This window comes from Xenopus tropicalis, chromosome 1 (assembly GCF_000004195.4).
Source record: "Xenopus tropicalis strain Nigerian chromosome 1, UCB_Xtro_10.0, whole genome shotgun sequence".
In the NCBI taxonomy this organism is placed as follows: Eukaryota; Metazoa; Chordata; class Amphibia; order Anura; family Pipidae; genus Xenopus; species Xenopus tropicalis.
Window position 1 is genome coordinate 190758534 of NC_030677.2, and position 26872 is coordinate 190785405.

General features: G+C 48.5%; 2 protein-coding genes across 16 annotated transcripts in view; one reads left to right on the forward strand and one right to left on the reverse strand.

The window, feature by feature from the left end:
• Positions 1-26872, reverse strand: part of LOC101730936 (serine/threonine-protein kinase shk1/pak1-like) — a 100393-nt gene that overhangs the window by 45890 nt on the left and 27631 nt on the right. The window lies entirely within an intron of this gene.
• Positions 18077-25973, forward strand: LOC101734477 (glyoxalase domain-containing protein 5-like). 14 transcript variants are annotated; one of them, XM_031894097.1, is made up of 7 exons: positions 18467-19116; positions 20240-20431; positions 20580-20735; positions 22403-22504; positions 24865-24956; positions 25141-25211; positions 25331-25423. In XM_031894097.1, the coding sequence occupies exons 1-6, from the start codon at positions 19045-19047 to the stop codon at positions 25160-25162; spliced, it is 636 nt and encodes a 211-aa protein (XP_031749957.1). In that variant the 5' UTR covers positions 18467-19044; the 3' UTR covers positions 25163-25211; positions 25331-25423. The 14 variants fall into 14 exon arrangements, 7 of the variants coding, with proteins under 7 accessions (XP_031749957.1, XP_031749956.1, XP_031749970.1 ...); XM_031894096.1 differs by having other exon boundaries at positions 18484-19116; positions 25297-25389; XM_031894102.1 differs by having other exon boundaries at positions 18488-19116; positions 20240-20359; positions 25297-25389.

Genomic DNA, 26872 nt, shown 5'->3' on the forward strand with positions numbered 1-26872 from the left:
AGCTGTACTGGGGATAGAAAAAGACAGTATACGCAGAGCTGTACTGGGGGTACAGAGAGACAGTATACACAGAGCTGTACTGGGGGTAAAGAGAGACAGTATACGCAGAGCTGTACTGGGGGTACAGAGAGACAGTATACGCAGAGCTGCACTGGGGGTACAGAGAGACAGTATACGCAGAGCTGTACTGGGGGTACAGAGAGACAGTATACGCAGAGCTGCACTGGTGGTACAGAGAGACAGTATACACAGAGCTGTACTGGTGGTACAGAGAGACAGTATACGCACAGCTGTACTGGGGGTACAGAGAGAAAGTATACACAGAGCTGCACTGGTGGTACAGAGAGACAGTATACACAGAGCTGTACTGGTGGTACAGAGAGACAGTATAGGCAGAGCTGTACTGGGGGTACAGAGAGACAGTATACGCAGAGCTGTACTGTGGTACAAAAAGACAGTATACGCAGAGCTGTACTGGGGGTACAGAGAGACAGTATACGCAGAGCTGTACTGGGGGTACAAAAAGACAGTATACGCAGAGCTGTACTGGGGGTACAGAGAGACAGTATACGCAGAGCTGTACTGGGGGTACAAAAAGACAGTATACGCAGAGCTGTACTGGGGGTACAGAGAGACAGTATACGCAGAGCTGTACTGGGGGTACAAAAAGACAGTATACGCAGAGCTGTAGTGGTGGAACAAAGAGACAGTATACGCAGAGCTGTACTGGTGGTACAGACAGAAAGTGTACGCAGAGCTGCACTGGGGGTACAGAGAGACAGTATACGCAGAGCTATACTGGTGGTACAGAGAGACAGTATACGCAGAGCTGTACTGGGGGTACAGAGAGACAGTATACACAGAGCTGTACTGGTGGTACAGAGAGACAGTATACACAGAGCTGTACTGGTGGTACAGAGAGACAGTATACACAGAGCTATACTGGTGGTACAGAGAGACAGTATAAACAGAGCTGTACTGGGGGTACAGAGAGACAGTATACGCAGAGCTGTACTGGGGGTACAGAGAGACAGTATAACAGAGCTGTACTGGGGGTACAGAGAGACAGTATACGCAGAGCTGTACTGTGGTACAAAAAGACAGTATACGCAGAGCTGTAGTGGTGGTACAGAGAGACAGTATACACAGAGCTGTACTGGTGGTACAGAGAGACAGTATACGCAGAGCTCTACTGGTGGTACAGAGAGACAGTATACGCAGAGCTGTACTGTGGTACAAAAAGACAGTATATGCAGAGCTGTAGTGGTAGCACAGAGAGACAGTATACACAGAGCTGTACTGGGGGTAGAAAAAGACAGTATACGCAGAGCTGTACTGGGGGTAGAAAAACACAGTATACGCAGAGCTGTACTGGGGGTACAGAGAGACAGTATACGCAGAGCTGTACTGTGGTACAAAAAGACAGTATACGCAGAGCTGTACTGTGGTACAAAAAGACAGTATACGCAGAGCTGTACTGGGGGTACAGAGAGACAGTATACGCAGAGCTGTACTGTGGTACAAAAAGACAGTATACGCAGAGCTGTACTGTGGTTCAAAAAGACAGTATACGCAGAGCTGTACTGGGGGTAGAGAGAGACAGTATACGCAGAGCTGTACTGGTGGTACAGAGAGACAGTATACGCAGAGCCGTATTGGGGGTACAGAGAGACAGTATACGCAGAGCTGTACTGTGGTTCAAAAAGACAGTATACGCAGAGCTGTACTGGGGGTAGAGAGACAGTATACGCAGAGCTGTACTGTGGTACAAAAAGACAGTATACGCAGAGCTGTACTGGGGATACAGAGAGACAGTATACGCAGAGCTGTACTGGTGGTACAGAGAGACAGTATAAGCAGAGCTGTACTGTGGTACAAAAAGACAGCATACGCAGAGCTGTAGTGGTGGTACAGAGAGACAGTATACACAGAGCTGTACTGGGGGTACAGAGAGAAAGTATACGCAGAGCTCTACTGGTGGTACAGAGAGACAGTATACGCAGAGCTGTACTGTGGTACAAAAAGACAGTATACGCAGAGCTGTAGTGGTGGTACAGAGAGACAGTATACACAGAGCTGTACTGGTGGTACAGAGAGACAGTATACGCAGAGCTGTACTGGGGGTACAGAGAGACAGTATATACAGAGCTGTAGTGGTGGTACAGTGAGACAGTATACGCAGAGCTGTAGTGGTGGTACAGTGAGACAGTATACGCAGAGCTGTAGTGGTGGTACAGTGAGACAGTATACGCAGAGCTGTACTGGTGGTACAGAGAGAAAGTATACGCAGAGCTGTACAGGGGGTACAGAGAGACAGTATACGCAGAGCTGTACTGTGGTACAAAAAGACAGTATACGCAGAGCTGTACTGGGGGTACAGAGAGACAGTATACGCAGAGCTGTACTGGGGGTAGAAAAAGACAGTATACGCAGAGCTGTACTGGGGATAGAAAAAGACAGTATACGCAGAGCTGTACTGGGGGTACAGAGAGACAGTATACACAGAGCTGTACTGGGGGTAAAGAGAGACAGTATACGCAGAGCTGTACTGGGGGTACAGAGAGACAGTATACGCAGAGCTGCACTGGGGGTACAGAGAGACAGTATACGCAGAGCTGTACTGGGGGTACAGAGAGACAGTATACGCAGAGCTGCACTGGTGGTACAGAGAGACAGTATACACAGAGCTGTACTGGTGGTACAGGGAGACAGTATACGCACAGCTGTACTGGGGGTACAGAGAGAAAGTATACACAGAGCTGCACTGGTGGTACAGAGAGACAGTATACACAGAGCTGTACTGGTGGTACAGAGAGACAGTATAGGCAGAGCTGTACTGGGGGTACAGAGAGACAGTATACGCAGAGCTGTACTGTGGTACAAAAAGACAGTATACGCAGAGCTGTACTGGGGGTACAAAAAGACAGTATACGCAGAGCTGTACTGGGGGTACAGAGAGACAGTATACGCAGAGCTGTACTGGGGGTACAAAAAGACAGTATACGCAGAGCTGTAGTGGTGGAACAAAGAGACAGTATACGCAGAGCTGTACTGGTGGTACAGACAGAAAGTGTACGCAGAGCTGCACTGGGGGTACAGAGAGACAGTATACGCAGAGCTATACTGGTGGTACAGAGAGACAGTATACGCAGAGCTGTACTGGGGGTACAGAGAGACAGTATACGCAGAGCTGTACTGGTGGTACAGAGAGACAGTATACACAGAGCTGTACTGGTGGTACAGAGAGACAGTATACACAGAGCTATACTGGTGGTACAGAGAGACAGTATAAACAGAGCTGTACTGGGGGTACAGAGAGACAGTATACGCAGAGCTGTACTGGGGGTACAGAGAGACAGTATAAACAGAGCTGTACTGGGGGTACAGAGAGACAGTATACGCAGAGCTGTACTGTGGTACAAAATGACAGTATACGCAGAGCTGTAGTGGTGGTACAGAGAGACAGTATACACAGAGCTGTACTGGTGGTACAGAGAGACAGTATACGCAGAGCTCTACTGGTGGTACAGAGAGACAGTATACGCAGAGCTGTACTGTGGTACAAAAAGACAGTATATGCAGAGCTGTAGTGGTAGCACAGAGAGACAGTATACACAGAGCTGTACTGGGGGTAGAAAAAGACAGTATACGCAGAGCTGTACTGGGGGTAGAAAAACACAGTATACGCAGAGCTGTACTGGGGGTACAGAGAGACAGTATACGCAGAGCTGTACTGTGGTACAAAAAGACAGTATACGCAGAGCTGTACAGGGGGTACAGAGAGACAGTATACGCAGAGCTGTACTGTGGTACAAAAAGACAGTATACGCAGAGCTGTACTGGGGGTACAGAGAGACAGTATACGCAGAGCTGTACTGTGGTACAAAAAGACAGTATACGCAGAGCTGTACTGTGGTTCAAAGAGACAGTATACGCAGAGCTGTACTGGGGGTAAAGAGAGACAGTATACGCAGAGCTGTACTGGTGGTACAGAGAGACAGTATACGCAGAGCCGTATTGGGGGTACAGAGAGACAGTATACGCAGAGCTGTACTGTGGTTCAAAAAGACAGTATACGCAGAGCTGTACTGGGGGTAGAGAGACAGTATACGCAGAGCTGTACTGTGGTACAAAAAGACAGTATACGCAGAGCTGTACTGGGGATACAGAGAGACAGTATACGCAGAGCTGTACTGTGGTACAAAAAGACAGTATACGCAGAGCTGTAGTGGTGGAACAAAGAGACAGTATACGCAGAGCTGGACTGGGGGTACAGAGAGACAGTATACGCAGAGCTGTACTGTGGTACAAAAAGACAGTATACGCAGAGCTGTAGTGGTGGAACAAAGACAGTATACGCAGAGCTGTACTGGTGGTACAGACAGAAAGTGTACGCAGAGCTGCACTGGTGGTACAGAGAAAGTATACGCAGAGCTATACTGGTGGTACAGAGAGAAAGTATACGCAGAGCTGTACTGGGGGTACAGAGAGACAGTATACGCAGAGCTGTACTGGGGGTACAGAGAGACAGTATACGCAGAGCTCTACTGGTGGTACAGAGAGACAGTATACGCAGAGCTGTACTGGGGGTACAGTGAGACAGTATACGCAGAGCTGTACTGGTGGTACAGAGAGACAGTATACGCAGAGCTGTAGTGGTGGTACAGTGAGACAGTATACGCAGAGCTGTAGTGGTGGTACAGTGAGACAGTATACGCAGAGCTGTAGTGGTGGTACAGTGAGACAGTATATGCAGAGCTGTAGTGGTGGTACAGTGAGACAGTATACGCAGAGCTGTGCTGGTGGTACAGAGAGAAAGTATACGCAGAGCTGTACAGGGGGTACAGAGAGACAGTATACGCAGAGCTGTACTGTGGTACAAAAAGACAGTATACGCAGAGCTGTACTGGGGGTACAGAGAGACAGTATACGCAGAGCTGTACTGGGGGTAGAAAAAGACAGTATACGCAGAGCTGTACTGGGGGTAGAAAAAGACAGTATACGCAGAGCTGTACTGGGGGTACAGAGAGACAGTATACGCAGAGCTGTACTGTGGTACAAAAAGACAGTATACGCAGAGCTGTAGTGGTGGAACAAAGAGACAGTATACGCAGAGCTGGACTGGGGGTACAGAGAGACAGTATACGCAGAGCTGTACTGTGGTACAAAAAGACAGTATACGCAGAGCTGTAGTGGTGGAACAAAGACAGTATACGCAGAGCTGTACTGGTGGTACAGACAGAAAGTGTACGCAGAGCTGCACTGGTGGTACAGAGAAAGTATACGCAGAGCTATACTGGTGGTACAGAGAGAAAGTATACGCAGAGCTGTACTGGGGGTACAGAGAGACAGTATACGCAGAGCTCTACTGGTGGTACAGAGAGACAGTATACGCAGAGCTGTACTGGGGGTACAGAGAGACAGTATACGCAGAGCTGTACTGGGGGTACAGAGAGACAGTATAAACAGAGCTGTACTGGGGGTATAGAGAGACAGTATACGCAGAGCTGTACTGTGGTACAAAAAGACAGTATACGCAGAGCTGTAGTGGTGGTACAGTGAGACAGTATACGCAGAGCTCTACTGGTGGTACAGAGAGACAGTATACGCAGAGCTGTACTGTGGTACAAAAAGACAGTATACGCAGAGCTGTAGTGGTGGTACAGAGAGACAGTATACACAGAGCTGTACTGGGGGTACAGAGAGAAAGTATACGCAGAGCTCTACTGGTGGTACAGAGAGACAGTATACGCAGAGCTGTACTGTGGTACAAAAAGACAGTATACGCAGAGCTGTAGTGGTGGTACAGAGAGACAGTATACACAGAGCTGTACTGGTGGTACAGAGAGACAGTATACACAGAGCTGTAGTGGTGGTACAGAGAGATAGTATACACAGAGCTGTACTAGTGGTACAGAGAGACAGTATACGCAGAGCTGTACTGTGGTACAAAAAGACAGTATATGCAGAGATGTAGTGGTGGTACAGTGAGACAGTATACGCAGAGCTCTACTGGTGGTACAGAGAGACAGTATACGCAGAGCTGTACTGTGGTACAAAAAGACAGTATACGCAGAGCTGTACTGGGGGTACAGAGAGACAGTATACACAGAGCTCTACTGGTGGTACAGAGAGATAGTATACACAGAGCTGTACTAGTGGTACAGAGAGACAGTATACGCAGAGCTGTACTGTGGTACAAAAAGACAGTATACGCAGAGCTGTACTGGGGGTACAGAGAGACAGTATATACAGAGCTGTAGTGGTGGTACAGTGAGAAAGTATACGCAGAGCTGTACTGGGGGTACAGTGAGACAGTATACGCAGAGCTGTACTGGGGGTACAGTGAGACAGTATACGCAGAGCTGTACTGGTGGTACAGAGAGACAGTATACGCAGAGCTGTAGTGGTGGTACAGTGAGACAGTATACGCAGAGCTGTAGTGGTGGTACAGTGAGACAGTATACGCAGAGCTGTAGTGGTGGTACAGTGAGACAGTATACGCAGAGCTGTAGTGGTGGTACAGTGAGACAGTATACGCAGAGCTGTAGTGGTGGTACAGTGAGACAGTATACGCAGAGCTGTGCTGGTGGTACAGAGAGAAAGTATACGCAGAGCTGTACAGGGGGTACAGAGAGACAGTATACGCAGAGCTGTACTGTGGTACAAAAAGACAGTATACGCAGAGCTGTACTGGGGGTACAGAGAGACAGTATACGCAGAGCTGTACTGGGGGTAGAAAAAGACAGTATACGCAGAGCTGTACTGGGGGTAGAAAAAAGACAGTATACGCAGAGCTGTACTGGGGTACAGGAGACAGTATACACAGGCTGTACTGGGGGTACAGAGAGACAGTATACGCAGAGCTGTACTGGGGGTACAGAGAGACAGTATACGCAGAGCTGCACTGGGGGTACAGAGAGACAGTATACGCAGAGCTGTACTGGGGGTACAGAGAGACAGTATACGCAGAGCTGCACTGGTGGTACAGAGAGACAGTATACGCAGAGCTGTACTGGGGGTACAGAGAGACAGTATACACAGAGCTGTACTGGTGGTACAGAGAGACAGTATACGCACAGCTGTATTGGGGGTACAGAGAGACAGTATACACAGAGCTGTACTGGTGGTACAGAGAGACAGTATAGGCAGAGCTGTACTGGGGGTACAGAGAGACAGTATACGCAGAGCTGTACTGTGGTACAAAAAGACAGTATACGCAGAGCTGTACTGGGGGTACAAAAAGACAGTATACGCAGAGCTGTACTGGGGGTACAGAGAGACAGTATACGCAGAGCTGTACTGGGGTACAAAAAGACAGTATACGCAGAGCTGTAGTGGTGGAACAAAGAGACAGTATACGCAGAGCTGTACTGGTGGTACAGACAGAAAGTGTACGCAGAGCTGCACTGGGGGTACAGAGAGACAGTATACGCAGAGCTGTACTGGGGGTACAGAGAGACAGTATACACAGAGCTGTACTGGGGGTACAGAGAGAGATGTGTTACGCAGAGCTGTACTGGGGGTACAGAGAGACAGTATACACAGAGCTGTACTGGTGGTACAGAGAGACAGTATACGCAGAGCTGTACTGTGGTACAAAAAGACAGTATACGCAGAGCTGTACTGTGGTACAAAAAGACAGTATACGCAGAGCTGTACTGTGGTACAAAAAGACAGTATACGCAGAGCTGTACTGGGGGTACAGAGAGACAATATACGCAGAGCTGTACTGTGGTACAAAAAGACAGTATACGCAGAGCTGTACTGGGGGAACAGAGAGAGACAGTATAGCAGAGCTGTACTGGGGTACAGAGAGAGACAGTATACGCAGAGCTGTACTGGTGGTTACAGAGAGACAGTATACGCAGAGCTGTACTGAGGGTAAAGAGAGACAGTATAACGCAGAGCTGTACTGAGGGTAAAGAGAGACAGTATACGCAGAGCTGTACTGGTGGTACAGAGAGACAGTATACGCAGAGCTGTACTGGGTGGTACAGAGAGACAGTATACGCAGAGCTGTACTGGTGGTACAGAGAGACAGTATACGCAGAGCTGTACTGGTGGTACAGAGAGACAGTATACGCAGAGCTGTACTGAGGGTAAAGAGAGACAGTATAGCAGAGCTGTACTGAGGGTAAAGGAGAGACAGTATACGCAGAGCTGTACTGAGGGTAAAGAGAGACAGTATACGCAGAGCTGTACTGGTGGTACAGAAAAGACAGTATAGCAGAGCTGTACTGGGGGAAACAGAGAGAGACAGTATACGCAGAGCTGTACTGGTGGTACAGAGAGACAGTATACGCAGAGCTGTACTGAGGGTAAAGAGACAGTATACGCAGAGCTGTACTGAGGGTAAGAGAGACAGTATACGCAGAGCTGCACTGGTGGTCCAGAGAGACAGTATACGCAGAGCTGTACTGAGGGTAAAGAGAGACAGTATACACGCAGAGCTGTACTGAGGGTAAAGAGAGACAGTATACCGCAGAGCTGCACTGGGGGTACAGAGAGACAGTATATGCAGAGCTGTACTGGGGGAACAGAGAGAGACAGTATACGCAGAGCTGTACTGGGGGAACAGAGAGAGACAGTATACGCAGAGCTGTACTGGGGGAACAGAGAGAGACAGTATACGCAGAGCTGCACTGGGGGAACAGAGAGACAGTATACGCAGAGCTGTACTGGGGGTACAGAGAGACAGTATACGCAGAGCTGTACTGGGGGAACAGAGAGAGACAGTATAATGCAGAGCTGTACTGGGGGTAAAGAGAGACAGTATACGCAGAGCTGTACTGGGGGTACAGAGAGACAGTATACGCAGAGCTGTACTGGGGGAACAGAGAGAGATCAGTATATGCAGAGCTGTACTGGGGGAACAGAGAGAGACAGTATATGCAGAGCTGTACTGGGGGTAAAGAAGAGACAGTATACGCAGAGCTGTACTGGGGTACAGAGAGACAGTATACGCAGAGCTGTACTGGGGGAACAGAGAGAGACAGTATATGCAGAGCTGTACTGGGGGAACAGAGAGAGACAGTATACGCAGAGCTGTACTTGGTGTTATAGGTTCTGAAAGGGTGCCCGCGCACTCATTACCAGGACAGGGAATACAGCAGGATTTATAGGTAAACACACCAGTTTATTCCATAACACACAAATTAGACAAGTGGAGTACTTGGAAGGGGAAGGGTACAATTCCACAAAGAATATAGTTCACACATATATAAATCCACACAGGAATATAAGTCCACACAGGAATAGCCGATCCACACAGCAGCAAGGGATAACCCCAAATAGCTACTTTAACTCACAGTTAGCCGATAGGGGTGTCCACCCAGGGTGCCCTCCTCTTTGATACAGTCCCAGTCAGCATCAATAACAGGCCCGGTTCCCTTCCTATAGGCCTGGAGGTGAGGAAATGTTCCCACAGTTGGACGGAACCAAAGCTCTAGTCCAGTGCAGGAAAGAATCTGAATCTTTTGTTGCCAAGAGCAGTGTATTTTAGAATTCCCCCTCCAGAAGTATGCTGGAGGGGGGAAGGGAGAGAGTCCATTCTGATTGGCTCAGTTATCCGAAACCTGTGCTCAGTCCCCTCTCACGTGCACAGAGGCGCTAGGGTGGAGCCTTTTGTTCAGCTCACGTGCACAGCTTTCTTTGGTGGGAAATTCCAGGAACCACAGATGCAATATAAACTGGGGGTGGGGAGAGCTGGGCCCGACCTGGGCAATACTTCTAATATAGGGGAGCAGTTCTGTGTTATAACACTTGGGGTACAGAGAGACAGTATACGCAGAGCTGTACTAGGGGTAAAGAGAGACAGTATACGCAGAGCTGTACTGGGGGTAAAGAGAGACAGTATACGCAGAGCTGTACGGGGGTAAAGAGAGACAGTATACGCAGAGCTGTACTAGGAGGGTAAAGAGAGACAGTATACGCAGAGCTGTACTGGTGGGTACAGAGAGAGACAGTATACGCAGAGCTGTACTGGGGTACAGAGACAGTATACGCAGAGCTGTACTGGGGGTAAAGAGAGATCCGTATACGCAGAGCTATACTGGTGGTACAGAGAGATCCGTATACGCAGAGCTGTACTGGGGGTAAAGAGAGACCAGTATACGCAGAGCTGTACGGGGGGTAAAGAGAGACAGTATACGCAGAGCTGTACTAGGGGTAAAGAGAGACAGTATACGCAGAGCTGTACTGGTGGTACAGAGAGAGACAGTATACGCAGAGCTGTACTGGGGGTACAGAGAGACAGTATACGCAGAGCTGTACTGGGGGGTAAAGAGAGATCCGTATACGCAGAGCTGTAACTGGGGGTAAAGAGAGACAGTATACGCAGAGCTGTACTGGGGGTAAGAGAAACAGTAGATGCAGAGCTGTACTGGTGGTAAAGAGAGACAGTATACGCAGAGCTGTACTGGGGGTAAAGAGAGACAATATACGCAGAGCTGTACTGGTGGTAAAGAGAGACAGTTATACGCAGAGCTGCAATGGTGCTACAGAGAGACAGTATACGCAGAGCTGTACTGGGGGGTAAAGAGAGACAGTATACGCAGAGCTGCAATGGTGCTACAGAGAGACAGTATATGCAGAGCTGTACAGGTGGTACAGAGAGACAGTTAGGCAGAGCTGTACTGGGTACAGAGAGACAGATACGCAGAGCTGTACTGGGGTAAAGAGAGACAGTATACGCAGAGCTGTACTGGTGGTACAGATAGACAGTATACGCAAGAACTGTACTGGTGGTACAAAGAGAGACAGTATACGCAGAGCGTACTGGGGATACAGAGAGACAGTATACGCAGAGCTGTACTGGGGGTACAGAGAGACAGTATACGCAGAGCTGTACAGGTGGTACAGAGAGACAGTATATGCAGAGCTGTACAGGTGGTACAGAGAGACAGTATATGCAGAGCTGTACAGGTGGTACAGAGAGACAGTATATGCAGAGCTTGTACAGGTGGTACAGAGAGACAGTATATGCAGAGCTGTACAGGTGGTACAGAGAGACAGTATATGGCAGAGCTGTACAGGTGGGTACAGAGAGACAGTATACGCAGAGCTGTACAGGTTGGTACAGAGAGACAGTATACGCAGAGCTGTACAGGTGGTACAGAGAGACAGTATACGCAGAGCTGTACTGGGGGGTACAGAGAGAACAGTATACGCAGAGCTGTTCTGGGGGTAAAGGAGAGACAGTATACGCAAAGCTGTACTGGTGGTACAGATAGACAGTATAGGCAGAGCTGTACAGGTGGTACAGAGAGACCAGTATAGGCAGAGCTGTACTGGGGTACAGAGGAGACAGTATACGCAGAGCTGTACTGGTGGTACCAGAGAGACAGTATACGCAGAGCTGTACTGGGGGTACAGAGAGACAGTATACGCAGAGCTGTACTGGGGGTAAAGAGAGACAGTATACGCAGAGCTGTACTGGTGGTACAGAGAGACAGTATAGGCAGAGCTGTACTGGGGGTACAGAGAGCACAGTATACGCAGAGCTGTACTGGGGGTAAAGAGAGAAAGTATACGCAGAGCTGTACTGGTGGTACAGAGAGACAGTATAGGCAGAGCTGTACTGGGGGTAAAGAGAGACAGTATACGCAGAGCTGTACTGGTGGTACAGAGACAGTATACGCAGAGCTGTACTGGGGAGTACAGAGAGACAGTATACGCAGAGCTGTACTGGTGGTACAGAGAGACAGTATAGGCAGAGCTGTACTGGTGGGTACAGAGAGACAGTATACGCAGAGCTGTACTGGGGGTAAAGAGAGACAGTATACGCAGAGCTTTTACTGGTGGTACAGAGAGACAGTATACGCAGAGCTGTACAGGTGGTACAGAGAGACAGTATATGCAGAGCTGTACTGGGGGTACAGAGAGACAGTATACGCAGAGCTGTACTGAGGGTAAGAGAGACAGTATACGCAGAGCTGTACTGAGGGTAAAGAGAGACAGTATACGCAGAGCTGTACTGAGGGTAAAGAGAGACAGTATACGCAGAGCTGTACTGGTGGTACAAAAAGACAGTATAGCAGACTGTACTGGGGGAACAGAGAGAGACAGTATACGCAGAGCTGTACTGGTGGTACAGAGAGACAGTATACGCAGAGCTGTACTGAGGGTAAAGAGAGACAGTATACGCAGAGCTGTACTGAGGGTAAAGAGAGACAGTATACGCAGAGCTGCACTGGTGGTCCAGAGAGACAGTATACGCAGAGCTGTACTGAGGGTAAAGAGAGACAGTATACGCAGAGCTGTACTGAGGGTAAAGAGAGACAGTATACGCAGAGCTGCACTGGGGGTACAGAGAGACAGTATATGCAGAGCTGTACTGGGGGAACAGAGAGAGACAGTATACGCAGAGCTGTACTGGGGGAACAGAGAGAGACAGTATACGCAGAGCTGTACTGGGGGAACAGAGAGAGACAGTATACGCAGAGCTTGCACTGGGGGTAAAGAGAGACAGTATAACGCAGAGCTGTACTGGGGGTAAAGAGAGACAGTATACGCAGAGCTGTACTGGGGGTAAAGAGAGACAGTATATGCAGAGCTGTACTGGGGGTAAAGAGAGACAGTATACGCAGAGCTGTACTGGGGGTACAGAGAGACAGTATACGCAGAGCTGTACTGGGGAACAGAGAGAGACAGTATATGCAGAGCTGTACTGGGGGAACAGAGAGAGACAGTATATGCAGAGCTGTACTGGGGGTAAAGAGAGACAGTATACGCAGAGCTGTACTGGGGGTACAGAGAGACAGTATACGCAGAGCTGTACTGGGGGAACAGAGAGAGACAGTATATGCAGAGCTGTACTGGGGGAACAGAGAGAGACAGTATATGCAGAGCTGTACTGGGGGTAAAGAGAGACAGTATACGCAGAGCTGTACTGGTGGTACAGAGAGACAGTATACGCAGAGCTGTACAGGTGGTACAGAGAGACAGTATATGCAGAGCTGTACTGGGGGTACAGAGAGACAGTATACGCAGAGCTGTACTGAGGGTAAAGAGAGACAGTATACGCAGAGCTGTACTGAGGGTAAAGAGAGACAGTATACGCAGAGCTGTACTGAGGGTAAAGAGAGACAGTATACGCAGAGCTGTACTGGTGGTACAAAAAGACAGTATAGCAGAGCTGTAGTGGGGGAACAGAGAGAGACAGTATACGCAGAGCTGTACTGGTGGTACAGAGAGACAGTATACGCAGAGCTGTACTGAGGGTAAAGAGAGACAGTATACGCAGAGCTGTACTGAGGGTAAAGAGAGACAGTATACGCAGAGCTGCACTGGTGGTCCAGAGAGACAGTATACGCAGAGCTGTACTGAGGGTAAAGAGAGACAGTATACGCAGAGCTGTACTGAGGGTAAAGAGAGACAGTATACGCAGAGCTGCACTGGGGGTACAGAGAGACAGTATATGCAGAGCTGTACTGGGGGAACAGAGAGAGACAGTATACGCAGAGCTGTACTGGGGGAACAGAGAGAGACAGTATACGCAGAGCTGTACTGGGGGAACAGAGAGAGACAGTATACGCAGAGCTGCACTGGGGGTAAAGAGAGACAGTATACGCAGAGCTGTACTGGGGGTAAAGAGAGACAGTATACGCAGAGCTGTACTGGGGGTAAAGAGAGACAGTATATGCAGAGCTGTACTGGGGGTAAAGAGAGACAGTATACGCAGAGCTGTACTGGGGGTACAGAGAGACAGTATACGCAGAGCTGTACTGGGGGAACAGAGAGAGACAGTATATGCAGAGCTGTACTGGGGGAACAGAGAGAGACAGTATATGCAGAGCTGTACTGGGGGTAAAGAGAGACAGTATACGCAGAGCTGTACTGGGGGTACAGAGAGACAGTATACGCAGAGCTGTACTGGGGGAACAGAGAGAGACAGTATATGCAGAGCTGTACTGGGGGAACAGAGAGAGACAGTATACGCAGAGCTGTACTGGGGGAACAGAGAGAGACAGTATACGCAGAGCTGTACTGGGGGAACAGAGAGAGACAGTATATGCAGAGCTGTACTGGGGGAACAGAGAGAGACAGTATACGCAGAGCTGTACTTGGTGTTATAGGTTCTGAAAGGGTGCCCGCGCACTCATTACCAGGACAGGGAATACAGCAGGATTTATAGGTAAACACACCAGTTTATTCCATAACACACAAATTAGACAAGTGGAGTACTTGGAAGGGGAAGGGTACAATTCCACAAAGAATATAGTTCACACAGATATATAAATCCACACAGGAATATAAGTCCACACAGGAATAGGCCGATCCACACAGCAGCAAGGGATAACCCCAAATAGCTACTTTAACTCACAGTTAGCCGATAGGGGTGTCCCACCCAGGGTGCCCTCCTCTTTGGATACAGTCCCAGTCAGCATCAATAACAGGCCCGGGTTCCCTCCCTATAGGCCTGGAGGTGAGGAAATGTTCCCACAGTTGGACGGAACCAAAGCTCTAGTCCAGTGCAGGAAAGAATCTGAATCTTTTGTTGCCAAGAGCAGTGTATTTTAGAATTCCCCCTCCAGAAGTATGCTGGAGGGGGGAAGGGAGAGAGTCCATTCTGATTGGCTCAGTTATCCGAAACCTGTGCTCAGTCCCCTCTCACGTGCACAGAGGCGCTAGGGTGGAGCCTTTTGTTCAGCTCACGTGCACAGCTTTCTTTGGTGGGAAATTCCAGGAACCACAGATGCAATATAAACTGGGGGTGGGGAGAGCTGGGCCCGACCTGGGCAATACTTCTAATATAGGGGAGCAGTTCTGTGTTATAACACTTGGGGTACAGAGAGACAGTATACGCAGAGCTGTACTAGGGGTAAAGAGAGACAGTATACGCAGAGCTGTACTGGGGGTAAAGAGAGACAGTATACGCAGAGCTGTACGGGGGGTAAAGAGAGACAGTATACGCAGAGCTGTACTAGGGGTAAAGAGAGACAGTATACGCAGAGCTGTACTGGTGGTACAGAGAGAGACAGTATACGCAGAGCTGTACTGGGGGTACAGAGAGACAGTATACGCAGAGCTGTACTGGGGGTAAAGAGAGATCCGTATACGCAGAGCTATACTGGTGGTACAGAGAGACAGTATACGCAGAGCTGTACTGGGGGTAAAGAGAGACAGTATACGCAGAGCTGTACGGGGGGTAAAGAGAGACAGTATACGCAGAGCTGTACTAGGGGTAAAGAGAGACAGTATACGCAGAGCTGTACTGGTGGTACAGAGAGAGACAGTATACGCAGAGCTGTACTGGGGGTACAGAGAGACAGTATACGCAGAGCTGTACTGGGGGTAAAGAGAGATCCGTATACGCAGAGCTGTACTGGGGGTAAAGAGAGACAGTATACGCAGAGCTGTACTGGGGGTAAAGAGAAACAGTAGATGCAGAGCTGTACTGGGGGTAAAGAGAGACAATATACGCAGAGCTGCAATGGTGCTACAGAGAGACAGTATACGCAGAGCTGTACTGGGGGTAAAGAGAGACAGTATACGCAGAGCTGCAATGGTGCTACAGAGAGACAGTATACGCAGAGCTGTACTGGGGGTAAAGAGAGACAGTATACGCAGAGCTGCAATGGTGCTACAGAGAGACAGTATATGCAGAGCTGTACAGGTGGTACAGAGAGACAGTATAGGCAGAGCTGTACTGGGGGTACAGAGAGACAGTATACGCAGAGCTGTACTGGGGGTAAAGAGAGACAGTATACGCAGAGCTGTACTGGTGGTACAGATAGACAGTATACGCAGAACTGTACTGGTGGTACAAAGAGAGACAGTATACGCAGAGCTGTACTGGGGATACAGAGAGACAGTATACGCAGAGCTGTACTGGGGGTACAGAGAGACAGTATACGCAGAGCTGTACAGGTGGTACAGAGAGACAGTATATGCAGAGCTGTACAGGTGGTACAGAGAGACAGTATATGCAGAGCTGTACAGGTGGTACAGAGAGACAGTATATGCAGAGCTGTACAGGTGGTACAGAGAGACAGTATATGCAGAGCTGTACAGGTGGTACAGAGAGACAGTATATGCAGAGCTGTACAGGTGGTACAGAGAGACAGTATACGCAGAGCTGTACAGGTGGTACAGAGAGACAGTATACGCAGAGCTGTACAGGTGGTACAGAGAGACAGTATACGCAGAGCTGTACTGGGGGTACAGAGAGACAGTATACGCAGAGCTGTTCTGGGGGTAAAGAGAGACAGTATACGCAAAGCTGTACTGGTGGTACAGATAGACAGTATAGGCAGAGCTGTACAGGTGGTACAGAGAGACAGTATAGGCAGAGCTGTACTGGGGGTACAGAGAGACAGTATACGCAGAGCTGTACTGGTGGTACAGAGAGACAGTATACGCAGAGCTGTACTGGGGGTACAGAGAGACAGTATACGCAGAGCTGTACTGGGGGTAAAGAGAGACAGTATACGCAGAGCTGTACTGGGGGTAAAGAGAGACAGTATACGCAGAGCTGTACTGGTGGTACAGAGAGACAGTATAGGCAGAGCTGTACTGGGGGTAAAGAGAGACAGTATACGCAGAGCTGTACTGGTGGTACAGAGAGACAGTATACGCAGAGCTGTACTGGGGGTACAGAGAGACAGTATACGCAGAGCTGTACTGGTGGTACAGAGAGACAGTATAGGCAGAGCTGTACTGGGGGTACAGAGAGACAGTATACGCAGAGCTGTACTGGGGGTAAAGAGAGACAGTATACGCAGAGCTGTACTGGTGGTACAGAGAGACAGTATACGCAGAGCTGTACAGGTGGTACAGAGAGACAGTATATGCAGAGCTGTACTGGGGGTACAGAGAGACAGTATACGCAGAGCTGTACTGGTGGTACAGATAGACAGTATATGCAGAGCTGTACAGGTGGTACAGAGAGACAGTATAGGCAGAGCTGTACAGGTGGTACAGAGAGACAGTATACGCAGAGCTGTTCTGGGGGTAAAGAGAGACAGTATACGCAGAGCTGTACTGGTGGTACAGATAGACAGTATATGCAGAGCTGTACAGGTGGTACAGAGAGACAGTATAGGCAGAGCTGTACTGGGGGTACAGAGAGACAGTATACGCAGAGCTGTACTGGTGGTACAGAGAGACAGTATACGCAGAGCTGTACTGGGGGTACAGAGAGACAGTATACGCAGAGCTGTACTGGGGGTAAAGAGAGACAGTATACGCAGAGCTGTACTGGTGGTACAGAGAGACAGTATAGGCAGAGCTGTACTGGGGGTACAGAGAGACAGTATACGCAGAGCTGTACTGGGGGTAAAGAGAGACAGTATACGCAGAGCTGTACTGGGGGTAAAGAGAGACAGTATACGCAGAGCTGTACTGGGGGTACAGAGAGACAGTATACGCAGAACTGTACTGGTGGTACAAAGAGAGACAGTATACGCAGAGCTGTACTGGGGATACAGAGAGACAGTATACGCAGAGCTGTACTGGGGGTACAGAGAGACAGTATACGCAGACCTGTACTGGTGGTACAGAGAGAGAGACAGTATACGCAGAGTTGTACTGGGGGTACAGAGAGACAGTATACGCAAAGCTGTACTGGGGGTACAGAGAGACAGTATACGCAGAGCTGTACTGGTGGTACAGAGAGAGACAGTATACACAGAGCTGTAATGGGGGTAAAGAGAGACAGTATACGCAGAACTGTACTGGTGGTACAGAGAGATACAATATACGCAGAACTGTACTGGTGATACAGAGAGACAGTATACGCAGAACTGTATTGGTGGTACAGAGAGAGACAGTATATGCAGAACTGTACTGGTGGTACAGAGAGAGACAGTATACGCAGAGCTGTACTGGTGGTACAGAGAGAGACAGTATACGCAGAGCTGTACTGGTGGCATACCTCCCAACATTTTAAAATGATAAACAGGGACAAAAAGATCTTGCGCGCACAGCGCACCAAACACTTTGCGTGGCCACGCCCACTTATTTGCCACACCCACAAAATACCACTCCCCATTTTACAAAAACACCCTTTTTCAATGGTTTGCATGGCAGTGTCAGACGCACTAGGTTTTAAGACTAACACAGTGGCTCCCACATATAATGACATGCCCTAAGCATTCCATGACAGCCACATTAAGAGACCTCTAGCATTTCATTACAGACTCAGTGCAGCAATACCATTTCGGCAATAGTTTATATTAGTGCTGTGTGACTTGCAGCCTCCTGCTGTAGCTAAACTGCAAATACCAACATCAACAGATACTGAGAGTTGTAGTTCAGCATCAGACTCTGCAGCTTTTATATGAAGGAAGGCTGAGCTTGGCCTAAATGCTATAAATAAACTGGGTAGAGAGGTAAGGGAAATGAGATGGAAACTGACAGAGAGATAGATCGGCAGTCAGAGAGAAAGAAATTGGAAGCAGCATCAGTGAAACTTTCCAATGAATAACATGCACCTTGGTTGTAGGGGGGAGGGAGCCGGGGAAGGGCAGAGGCAGCAGCAATAAATCCAGCAGGGTCAGTTTAGTATCTCAGCGGCTCCTTTCACTCTAAATTCAGGGCTCTGTTCCGCTCGCTCCATTCTTTCTCTTTTCCCGGAGCAGTTATGGCGTCAGAGTCTCATCTCGGGAGACGGTAACAAAAGCCCCCACAGGGGCAGAAACTGAAGGCATCACTGCGAATTGCGGGACATTCAAACAACAATCCGGGACAGCGGGTTGTGCTGTACAAAGCGGGACAGTTGGGGGGTATGGTCACTAGTAAAAGGCAAAATGGTTTCCCACTCAGTGGGATAAGAGAGCAGTCAGTACAGCAGCCTGTGGGCATTACATGTGCCCCTGACTATTTACAGGACCTGGGAACATTACCTTGTACCAAAAACACAGTAGCAGAGTGAAGGCACTAAAAGAGTAAACGAGCAGTTACCAGAAGTTGGCAAAGCCCCCCCCTCCCTGAGGCACCGCCCCACCCTCCCTGAGGCACCGCCCCCTTCTCACCAGGAAGTGCAGCAAGGAAATCACCTGTGTCTCATTCAGTCCGGAACCTGAAGCTCCCAATGCAGATATGTTGCCCCCTCTGCCGCCTGCTTGCCCGTCGTGCCCAGGTACTGAGTGCCCACTCACACATACAGCCCAGGTACTGAGTGCCCACTCACACATACAGCTCAGGTACTGAGTGCCCACTCACACATACAGCCCCGGTACTGAGTGCCCACTCACACATACAGCTCAGGTACTGAGTGCCCACTCACACATACAGCCCAGGTACTGAGTGCCCACTCACACATACAGCTCAGGTACTGAGTGCCCACTCACACATACAGCCCTGGTACTGAGTGCTCACTCACACATACAGCCCAGGTACTGAGTGCCCACTCACACATACAGCCCAGGTACTGAGTGCCCACTCACACATACAGCCCAGGTACTGAGTGCCCACTCACACATACAGCCCAGGTACTGAGTGCCCACTCACACATACAGCTCAGGTACTGAGTGCCCACTCACACATACAGCCCAGGTACTGAGTGCCCACTCACACATACAGCTCAGGTACTGAGTGCCCACTCACACATACAGCCCAGGTACTGAGTGCCCACTCACACATACAGCCCAGGTACTGAGTGCCCACTCACACACACACAGCCCAGGTACTGAGTGCCCACTCACACACATACAGCCGAGGTACTGAGTGCCCACTCACACACATACAGCTCAGGTACTGAGTGCCCACTCACACATACAGCCCAGGTACTGAGTGCCCACTCACACATACAGCTCAGGTACTGAGTGCCCACTCACACATACAGCTCAGGTACTGAGTGCCCACTCACACATACAGCCCAGGTACTGAGTGCTCACTCACACATACAGCCCAGGTACTGAGTGCCCACTCACACATACAGCTCAGGTACTGAGTGCCCACTCACACATACAGCCCAGGTACTGAGTGCTCACTCACACATACAGCCCAGGTACTGAGTGCCCACTCACACATACAGCTCAGGTACTGAGTGCCCACTCACACATACAGCCCAGGTACTGAGTGCTCACTCATATGTATACACACACATATGTACTGATTGCTCACACACACACAACCTGCCCACTCAGAAAACTCTGCTTAAGTTCTGTACATGTTTAACTGCACCTTTTCACAGTCTCTCCTGTTACAGAGGGGATCAGAAGGCACAGAGAGAGAAACAGTACAAACTGCCATGGTGGGGATTTGTATATTGATTTTTCCTTTTTTACTACAGGTCCCCTCCCAGCTGGTTCGCTATCTTTCCGACTCTCAGCCTCCCTTCTGCATCCAACGCCTGGACCCCCTGGTGCTGACTGTGCGCAACCTGGACAAAACCATCAACTTCTACACTAAGGTGCTGGGCAGGGAAGCCACAACCTTCAAGGTGCTGATCCCATTACTCAAACTTCCCAGTGTGAGAAGAGAGGTCTCTGTTGTACTTATACCCAGGTGGAGGCAATGGGAAAGCTCTCTGAGAGTCAGGGCCTTTGGGGGTTTATGGGAAGTGTAGTGCAATATGAGATGGAGGGCCACAGGTTGGATATGTGCTAATTCAATACGCTGTATTATTTCAGGGAGGCAGGAAGGCTCTGAGCTTTGGGATGCAAAAGATTAATCTGCATGAGGCTGGGAAAGAATTTGAACCGAAAGCGGCTGTCCCCTCCCCGGGATCAGCTGACCCGTGTCTCATCACCGAGACGCCACTCAGCACTGTGGTGCAACACCTAAGGGTAAGGCCTTATTTCTACCCCTCCCTGCAACAACCCCCCTGACCATCACATTTAGGTGTAACCCTCTAACAGTCAGCTCTGGGTATAACCCCCTCTAACAGTCAGCTCTGGGTATAACCCCCTCTAACAGCCAGCTCCGGGTATAACCCCCTCTAACAGCCAGCTGTGTGTATAACCCCCTCTAACAGTCAGCAGTGGGTATAACCCCCTCTAACAGTCAGCTGTGGGTATAACCCCTTCTAACAGTCAGCTCCGGGTATAACCCCCTCTAACAGCCCCCTCTAGCAGTCAGCTCCAGGTATAACCCAACAGTCAGCTCCGGGTATAAACCCCTCTAACAGCCAGCTCTGGGTATAAACCCCTCTAACAGCCAGCTCTGGGTATAACCCCCTCTAATAGTCAGCTGTGGGTATAACCCCAACTCTAACAGCCAGCTCCGGGTATAACCCGCTTCTAACAGTCAGCTGTGGGTATAACCCCCTCTAACAGTCAGCTGTGGGTATAACCCCCTCTAACAGTCAGCTGTGGGTATAACCCCCTCTAACAGTCAGCTGTGGGTATAACCCCCTCTAACAGTCAGCTATGGGTATAACCCCCTCTAACAGTCAGCTGTGGGTATAACCCCCTCTAACAGGCAGCTGTGGGTATAACCCCCTCTAACAGGCAGCTGTGGGTATAACCCCCTCTAACAGTCAGCTGTGGGTATAACCCCCCCTAACAGTCAGCTCCGGGTATAACCCCCCCTAGCAGTCAGCTGTGGGTATAACCCCCCCTAACAGTCCGCTACGGGTATAACCCTCCTCTAACAGTCAGCTACGAGTATAACCCACTCTAGCAGTCAGCTCCGGGTATAACCCCCCCTAACAGTCAGCTCCCGGTATAACCCCCCTAACAGTCTGCTGCGGGTATAACCCTCCTCTAACAGTCAGCTCCGGGTATAACCCCCTCTAGCAGTCAGCTCCGGGTATAACCCCCTCTAACAGTCAGCTCCGGGTATAAGCCCCCCCCCCCAACAGTCAGTTCTGTGTATACATAATAGTCAGCTCTGGGGGTAACCCCCTCTAACAGCCAGCTCCGGGTATAACCCTCCCCTAACAGTCAGCTACGGGTATAACCCCCCCCCAACAGTCAGTTTCGGGTATAACCCCTGTAACAGTCAGCTCCAGGTATAACCCCCCTCTAACAGTCAGCTACGGGTATAAACCCCCCCCCCCCCCCCCAACAATCAGTTCCGGGTATAACCCTTAAAACAGTCAGTTCTGGGTATAACCCCCCCTCTAGAATATCCAAGGCTATTGTGATACTAATATCTACAGTTAGTATTAGTGGTTGTATATATAGTTTATGTATGTGAGTGTATAGATTGGTAGGTGTGGGTTGTGTGTGCTGGGTTTACTTGGAAGGGTTGAACTTGATGGACCCTCTAACAGTCAGCTCCGGGTATAACCCTCCCCTAACAGTCAGCTACGGGTATAACCCCCCCCCCCCCCCCTAACAGTCAGTTCCGGGTATAACCCCTCTAACAGTCAGCTCCGGGTATAACCCTCTAAAAATAATGTTCCGTACAGGGCCAGGGAAGTATAATAATTAGCTATTAGGAGGGAAAGGGAGATTCTGGCTTCTCCTTACATAGAGTAATAAGTAATAAAATGTATTCAATGTTTCAGGCCTGCGGTGTGCCTGTAGAAGAAGGGCCGGTGAGTCGGCCAGGCGCTGTTGGAGAAATCATATCGGTTTATATGCGGGACCCTGAGCAGAATCTGATAGAGGTGTCAAACTATGAGTCGGATATTAAGAAGAAATAATCAGGGGGCAGGCCCTGAGATATACAGTATATTGGGGAGCTTTTTCAGTATCTTATCATAGGGCTAAGGGGCATAACCATTTGCCTGCAGGGGGAGATGGATGTGGATCTGCTTTGACCCCTTGCTTATTTTAGGGCTTGGAGAGAATAGATTCGAGGGTAAGAGATGTATAAAATCATATGTATAAAACACTATAGGAGGCCTCTTAGGGCAAGGTCACATGAGTGCTTCTCCGCAGGCCGGCAATACGCCTCGTGTGGCCTTACCCTTAGGGTCTGCTAATGAGGCCAGTTATGCCTTGGGGAATACCAGACTGCTGAGTGTTATACACATAATATAAAGATAAGTCATCAAAATAATCATAGATCTGTTTTCTCTTTGCCGAGGTCATTAATTATCATTTGTACCTGGGAGAAAGTCAGTACAAAAATAAATGAAAAAAAAATTAATACCAGCTGCAACTTTGCTTCTTTCCATTTGCATGATACTGATAGGAGGAGAGCTTCCCCTCTAGCTTTGCGGGCAGCACTAGAGCTGTATGCACTTATTGCTCCCACGTAACACATGAAGTGCAAATATTAGTATTTTGCAGTCTGTTTCTGTAGTCTCTCTGTGACTGTGTAGGGGCAGATTACAATATGCTGGGCTGGTGTGCTGGTACCTGGGCTACAGTATTACCTAGGAAACGATCTGCTCCTTTCTCTCATCCTGCTCTTGTTCCAGCGAGGGGATGAGCTTACAGTATATATATATACACTGTGTGTGTGTTTATATATATATACTGTGTGTGTGTGTATATATATATATATATATACTGTGTGTGTGTGTATATATATATATATATACTGTGTGTGTGTGTGTATATATATATATATATATATAACAGAAAAATAGATGCCGCACTCACAGGTCTTAGTGAAAATAAAGGGTATTTATTGTGTCAGACTAACGTTTCGGCTGTGTCCACAGCCTTTCTCAAAAAAAAAGTCTTTTTGAGAAAGGCTGTGGACACAGCCGAAACGTTAGTCTGACACAATAAATACCCTTTATTTTCACTAAGACCTGTGAGTGCGGCATCTATTTTTCTGTTATTCTATACAATTTTGTATACTGCACCCAGGCATCTGTGACCCTATATAAACGTGAGTGCCTGCTTCCCTTCTTTTTGATTTATATATATATATACTGTGTGTACAGTAATATTGGGTAATTAGCCTGTGACTGCACTGCAGTAAAGCGACATGTCATGGCATGGAAGGGGGGGTAGAAGTATTCCATTGAAGTTCCATTGTAGAACCAAACCCTATTAAGGAGAGGGCTCTCGGGGTCAGGGTGACCATTGCCGGGGTGCAGGGAGGAGACCGGCCCACAATTGATGTTCTGCTCTTTATTGCAGTGACGGGAGAATTTCTGAACTGCGAGGGATCCGGGCTGTACCTGCTGCAGAGCTGCTGTGAGTTCTAACAGTGTCCGTGGCGCAGTATATATAGGGCTCATTAGTTCTCATGTACTGAGTGTGATGCTGCAGATCAGTTTGTGGTGAAAACACAGAGACCTTCCTGTATGTAATTATCATTGGAAGGGCCCCTTCATTTTGTGATAGGCTATTGGCTTTCACAGGTAAATGTATAATTGTGTCCTTTTTAGTTTGTTTCAACCTATAGTTACTGCTAAAGTGATACTAACTAAGCCTGCAGTCTCAGTCTTGCAGTGAATTCCATTGTTCCACAACTGTCTAACCTTCATTATTACCTCCTAAACTACAGTCCCCTTACAAATGCAGGAAGGGAGCATTACTGACCAATTAGGACCAGTTAGAAATGTTTGATGTCATTGGTGGCACATTTAGAAAAATAAAATCTTTTCATAATTAGTTCAGGTAAACACCATTAGCTCATAGCCTGTACAGAGAGATCCCATAAACTTATGGCAGCATAGGGATTCCCCTGTACTAAGCACAATTCAGCAGGAACAGCCCCCTAAGTTTGCTCATAGCCTGTACAGAGAGATCGCATAAAACTATGGCAGCATAGGGATTCCCCTGTACTAAGCACAATTCAGCAGGAACAGCCCCCTAAGTTTGCTCATAGCCTGTACAGAGAGATCCCATAAAACTATGGCAGCATGGGGATTCCCCTGTACTAAGCACAATTCAGCAGGAACAGCCCCCTAAGTTTGCTCATAGCCTGTACAGAGAGATCCCATAAAACTATGGCAGCATAGGGATTCCCCTGTACTAAGCACAATTCAGCAGGGAAATATTAGGGTTTAGTGGCCCTAAAAGAAGATGTTTCACAGTGAAGATGTTTCATACTCCCTTGCAGGTAACCATAGCTGTGTGCCAAACGCAGAGGCATCTTTTCCAGACAACTTTATCCTCCATCTCACTGCTTTGGAAGATATCCAGCCTGGAGAGGTACGTTTAGCATTGCAGGACTCCCCCCCATTTTATGCTGTAGCGGAAATTATATGGTCGCTCTACTCCACACGTATAAAGACAAATATAGTATATTGCAGGATCCCCTCATTGGGAAATGTAACTCTATATCTGCCATATTCTGTTGTGCCCATATATCCCCCTGTATTGCTTCTCTCCCTAGGAAATCTGCATTAGTTACCTAGACTGTTGCCAGAGGGACTGCAGCCAGCACAGCCGCCAAAAGATTCTCAGGTACCATAGTCTTATTTATAGCGATCTATAGAGAGTCTACGGAACCCTGCCCCAATGTTTCTTGTCCTGCTCTCTTTCTGCCCAGGGGGAACTACCTATTCGTGTGTTTCTGCCCCAAGTGCCTAGCGCAAGCTGACATCACGTCTGAGGAAGAAGAGGAGGAGGAGGATGATGCTGAGCTGGAAGGGGAAGCAGAGGATGCAGAGCTGGAGGATGAGATGACGGACGTGTGAAATGAGAGCTTAGTCCCCACCCCTTTCCATCATGTCCAATCACAGACCAAACTGTTCAACTCTCTTCCACTGCCATTTCTAGTCACTCACTTGAGCTGTTCCCAGTCGGAGCATTGTGATTGGTTGAGCCAGTTACCGGCGGAACACTCATTATCTGTCATTAGTCGTGTTGCAATTGGAATGTTTCATTTGCCCCAGCTTGCGGGGGGGACCTCCTACTTCTTTATGAGCCCTATACTGTATGCCACGTGACCCCACTCAGCTGGTTTGCATGTCACTGCCCAACCATATTCCTTATGTGCCGCATACCCACTGTAGCCGGGGGTACAGTAACTAGATTCCTTATTTATATCATACCCGCCTCTCGCCAGCCCGGTGCCACCAACCTCAGTACCACACAGGCATGTTTCATCTCTGCACTGCCTGCTCCTCTCAGGAACAATACCCCAAGTCCGGCCAAACACAACAACTACACCCTAACAAAACAAACTAACAAAAAAAAATGCAAATTAAACAACATTTAGCAAAATATTTGTTCTTTTTTTGTTTCAATAGTTTTATTAGATATGATAACAATTAGTTCTGACCAAACTCACTCTGTGCCCCTCCAAAGTGGGACAACTGCCACTTAGTTGAGGAAATCCGTGTGTGGCCTGTACATATCTTTATAATGGGTACAAATAATATCAGCACTGCCCTCAATCACAATAGGCTTCTAATACTAATGAGTACAAAAGTCAGAGACCCTTTGACATTGTGGTGTAATGGCGAACATACACGGGGCAATTAGTTGCCACAACTTTTAAAAGTTTAGCGACTAATCGTGCAACTTAGTTGCCATAGACTAATATACAAGTAGCTACAAATTGCATGTTGTTTGCACTGTGCTGATTAGTCGCTGTGACTTTATTCAAAGTTGCAGTGACTAATCGGCCCGTGTGTCTTCGCCCTTAGGGTAAAGGTGGCCATACACATGCCAGTTACAATGATCGTTCATCTTGGAGCTTCTGGCTTTTTCAGGTGATGCCAAATAGCAGGGGGGGGGGGGGGCTCCTGTTACAAAAAGGGCCTATAAAACTATTAGTATGAAAACCTGATTGGTCACTGAGTGAGCCCAAAGTTTATGATTTAGAATTTTTTTGTGTAACATCAAACTGCTGTGATTGGAATGTTCTTGCCGCAGAAGGGTAAATATATAGGGAATAATGTACCCCCTATTGTAAATTATAAGGATATTATAAGCCACAGAGGAGTTCCATGACCAAATAAACACACAAGGCCAAGGACTGAGTACTTTTATACAGCTCATAGAACTCCAAGGGAACGTCTAATATCCTTGTATTTTTCAACGGGGGGTACATTATTTATTGTAATACACAACTTTTCTTTTAATTGATAACATCACTAAGCACCTTTATAAGGATAAAA

What these genes read in the sequence shown, in the direction of transcription:
- LOC101734477 (XM_031894097.1), top strand. Translation starts at nt 19,045, where the DNA reads ATGTTGCCCCCTCTGCCGCCTGCTTGCCCGTCGTGCCCAGGTACTGAG. An exon ending in CACTCACACATACAGCCCAG is followed by an intron (nt 19,117 to 20,239) that starts GTACTGAGTGCC and finishes TTTTTACTACAG; the next exon opens with GTCCCCTCCCAGCTGGTTCG. An exon ending in TTCCCAGTGTGAGAAGAGAG is followed by an intron (nt 20,432 to 20,579) that starts GTCTCTGTTGTA and finishes GTATTATTTCAG; the next exon opens with GGAGGCAGGAAGGCTCTGAG.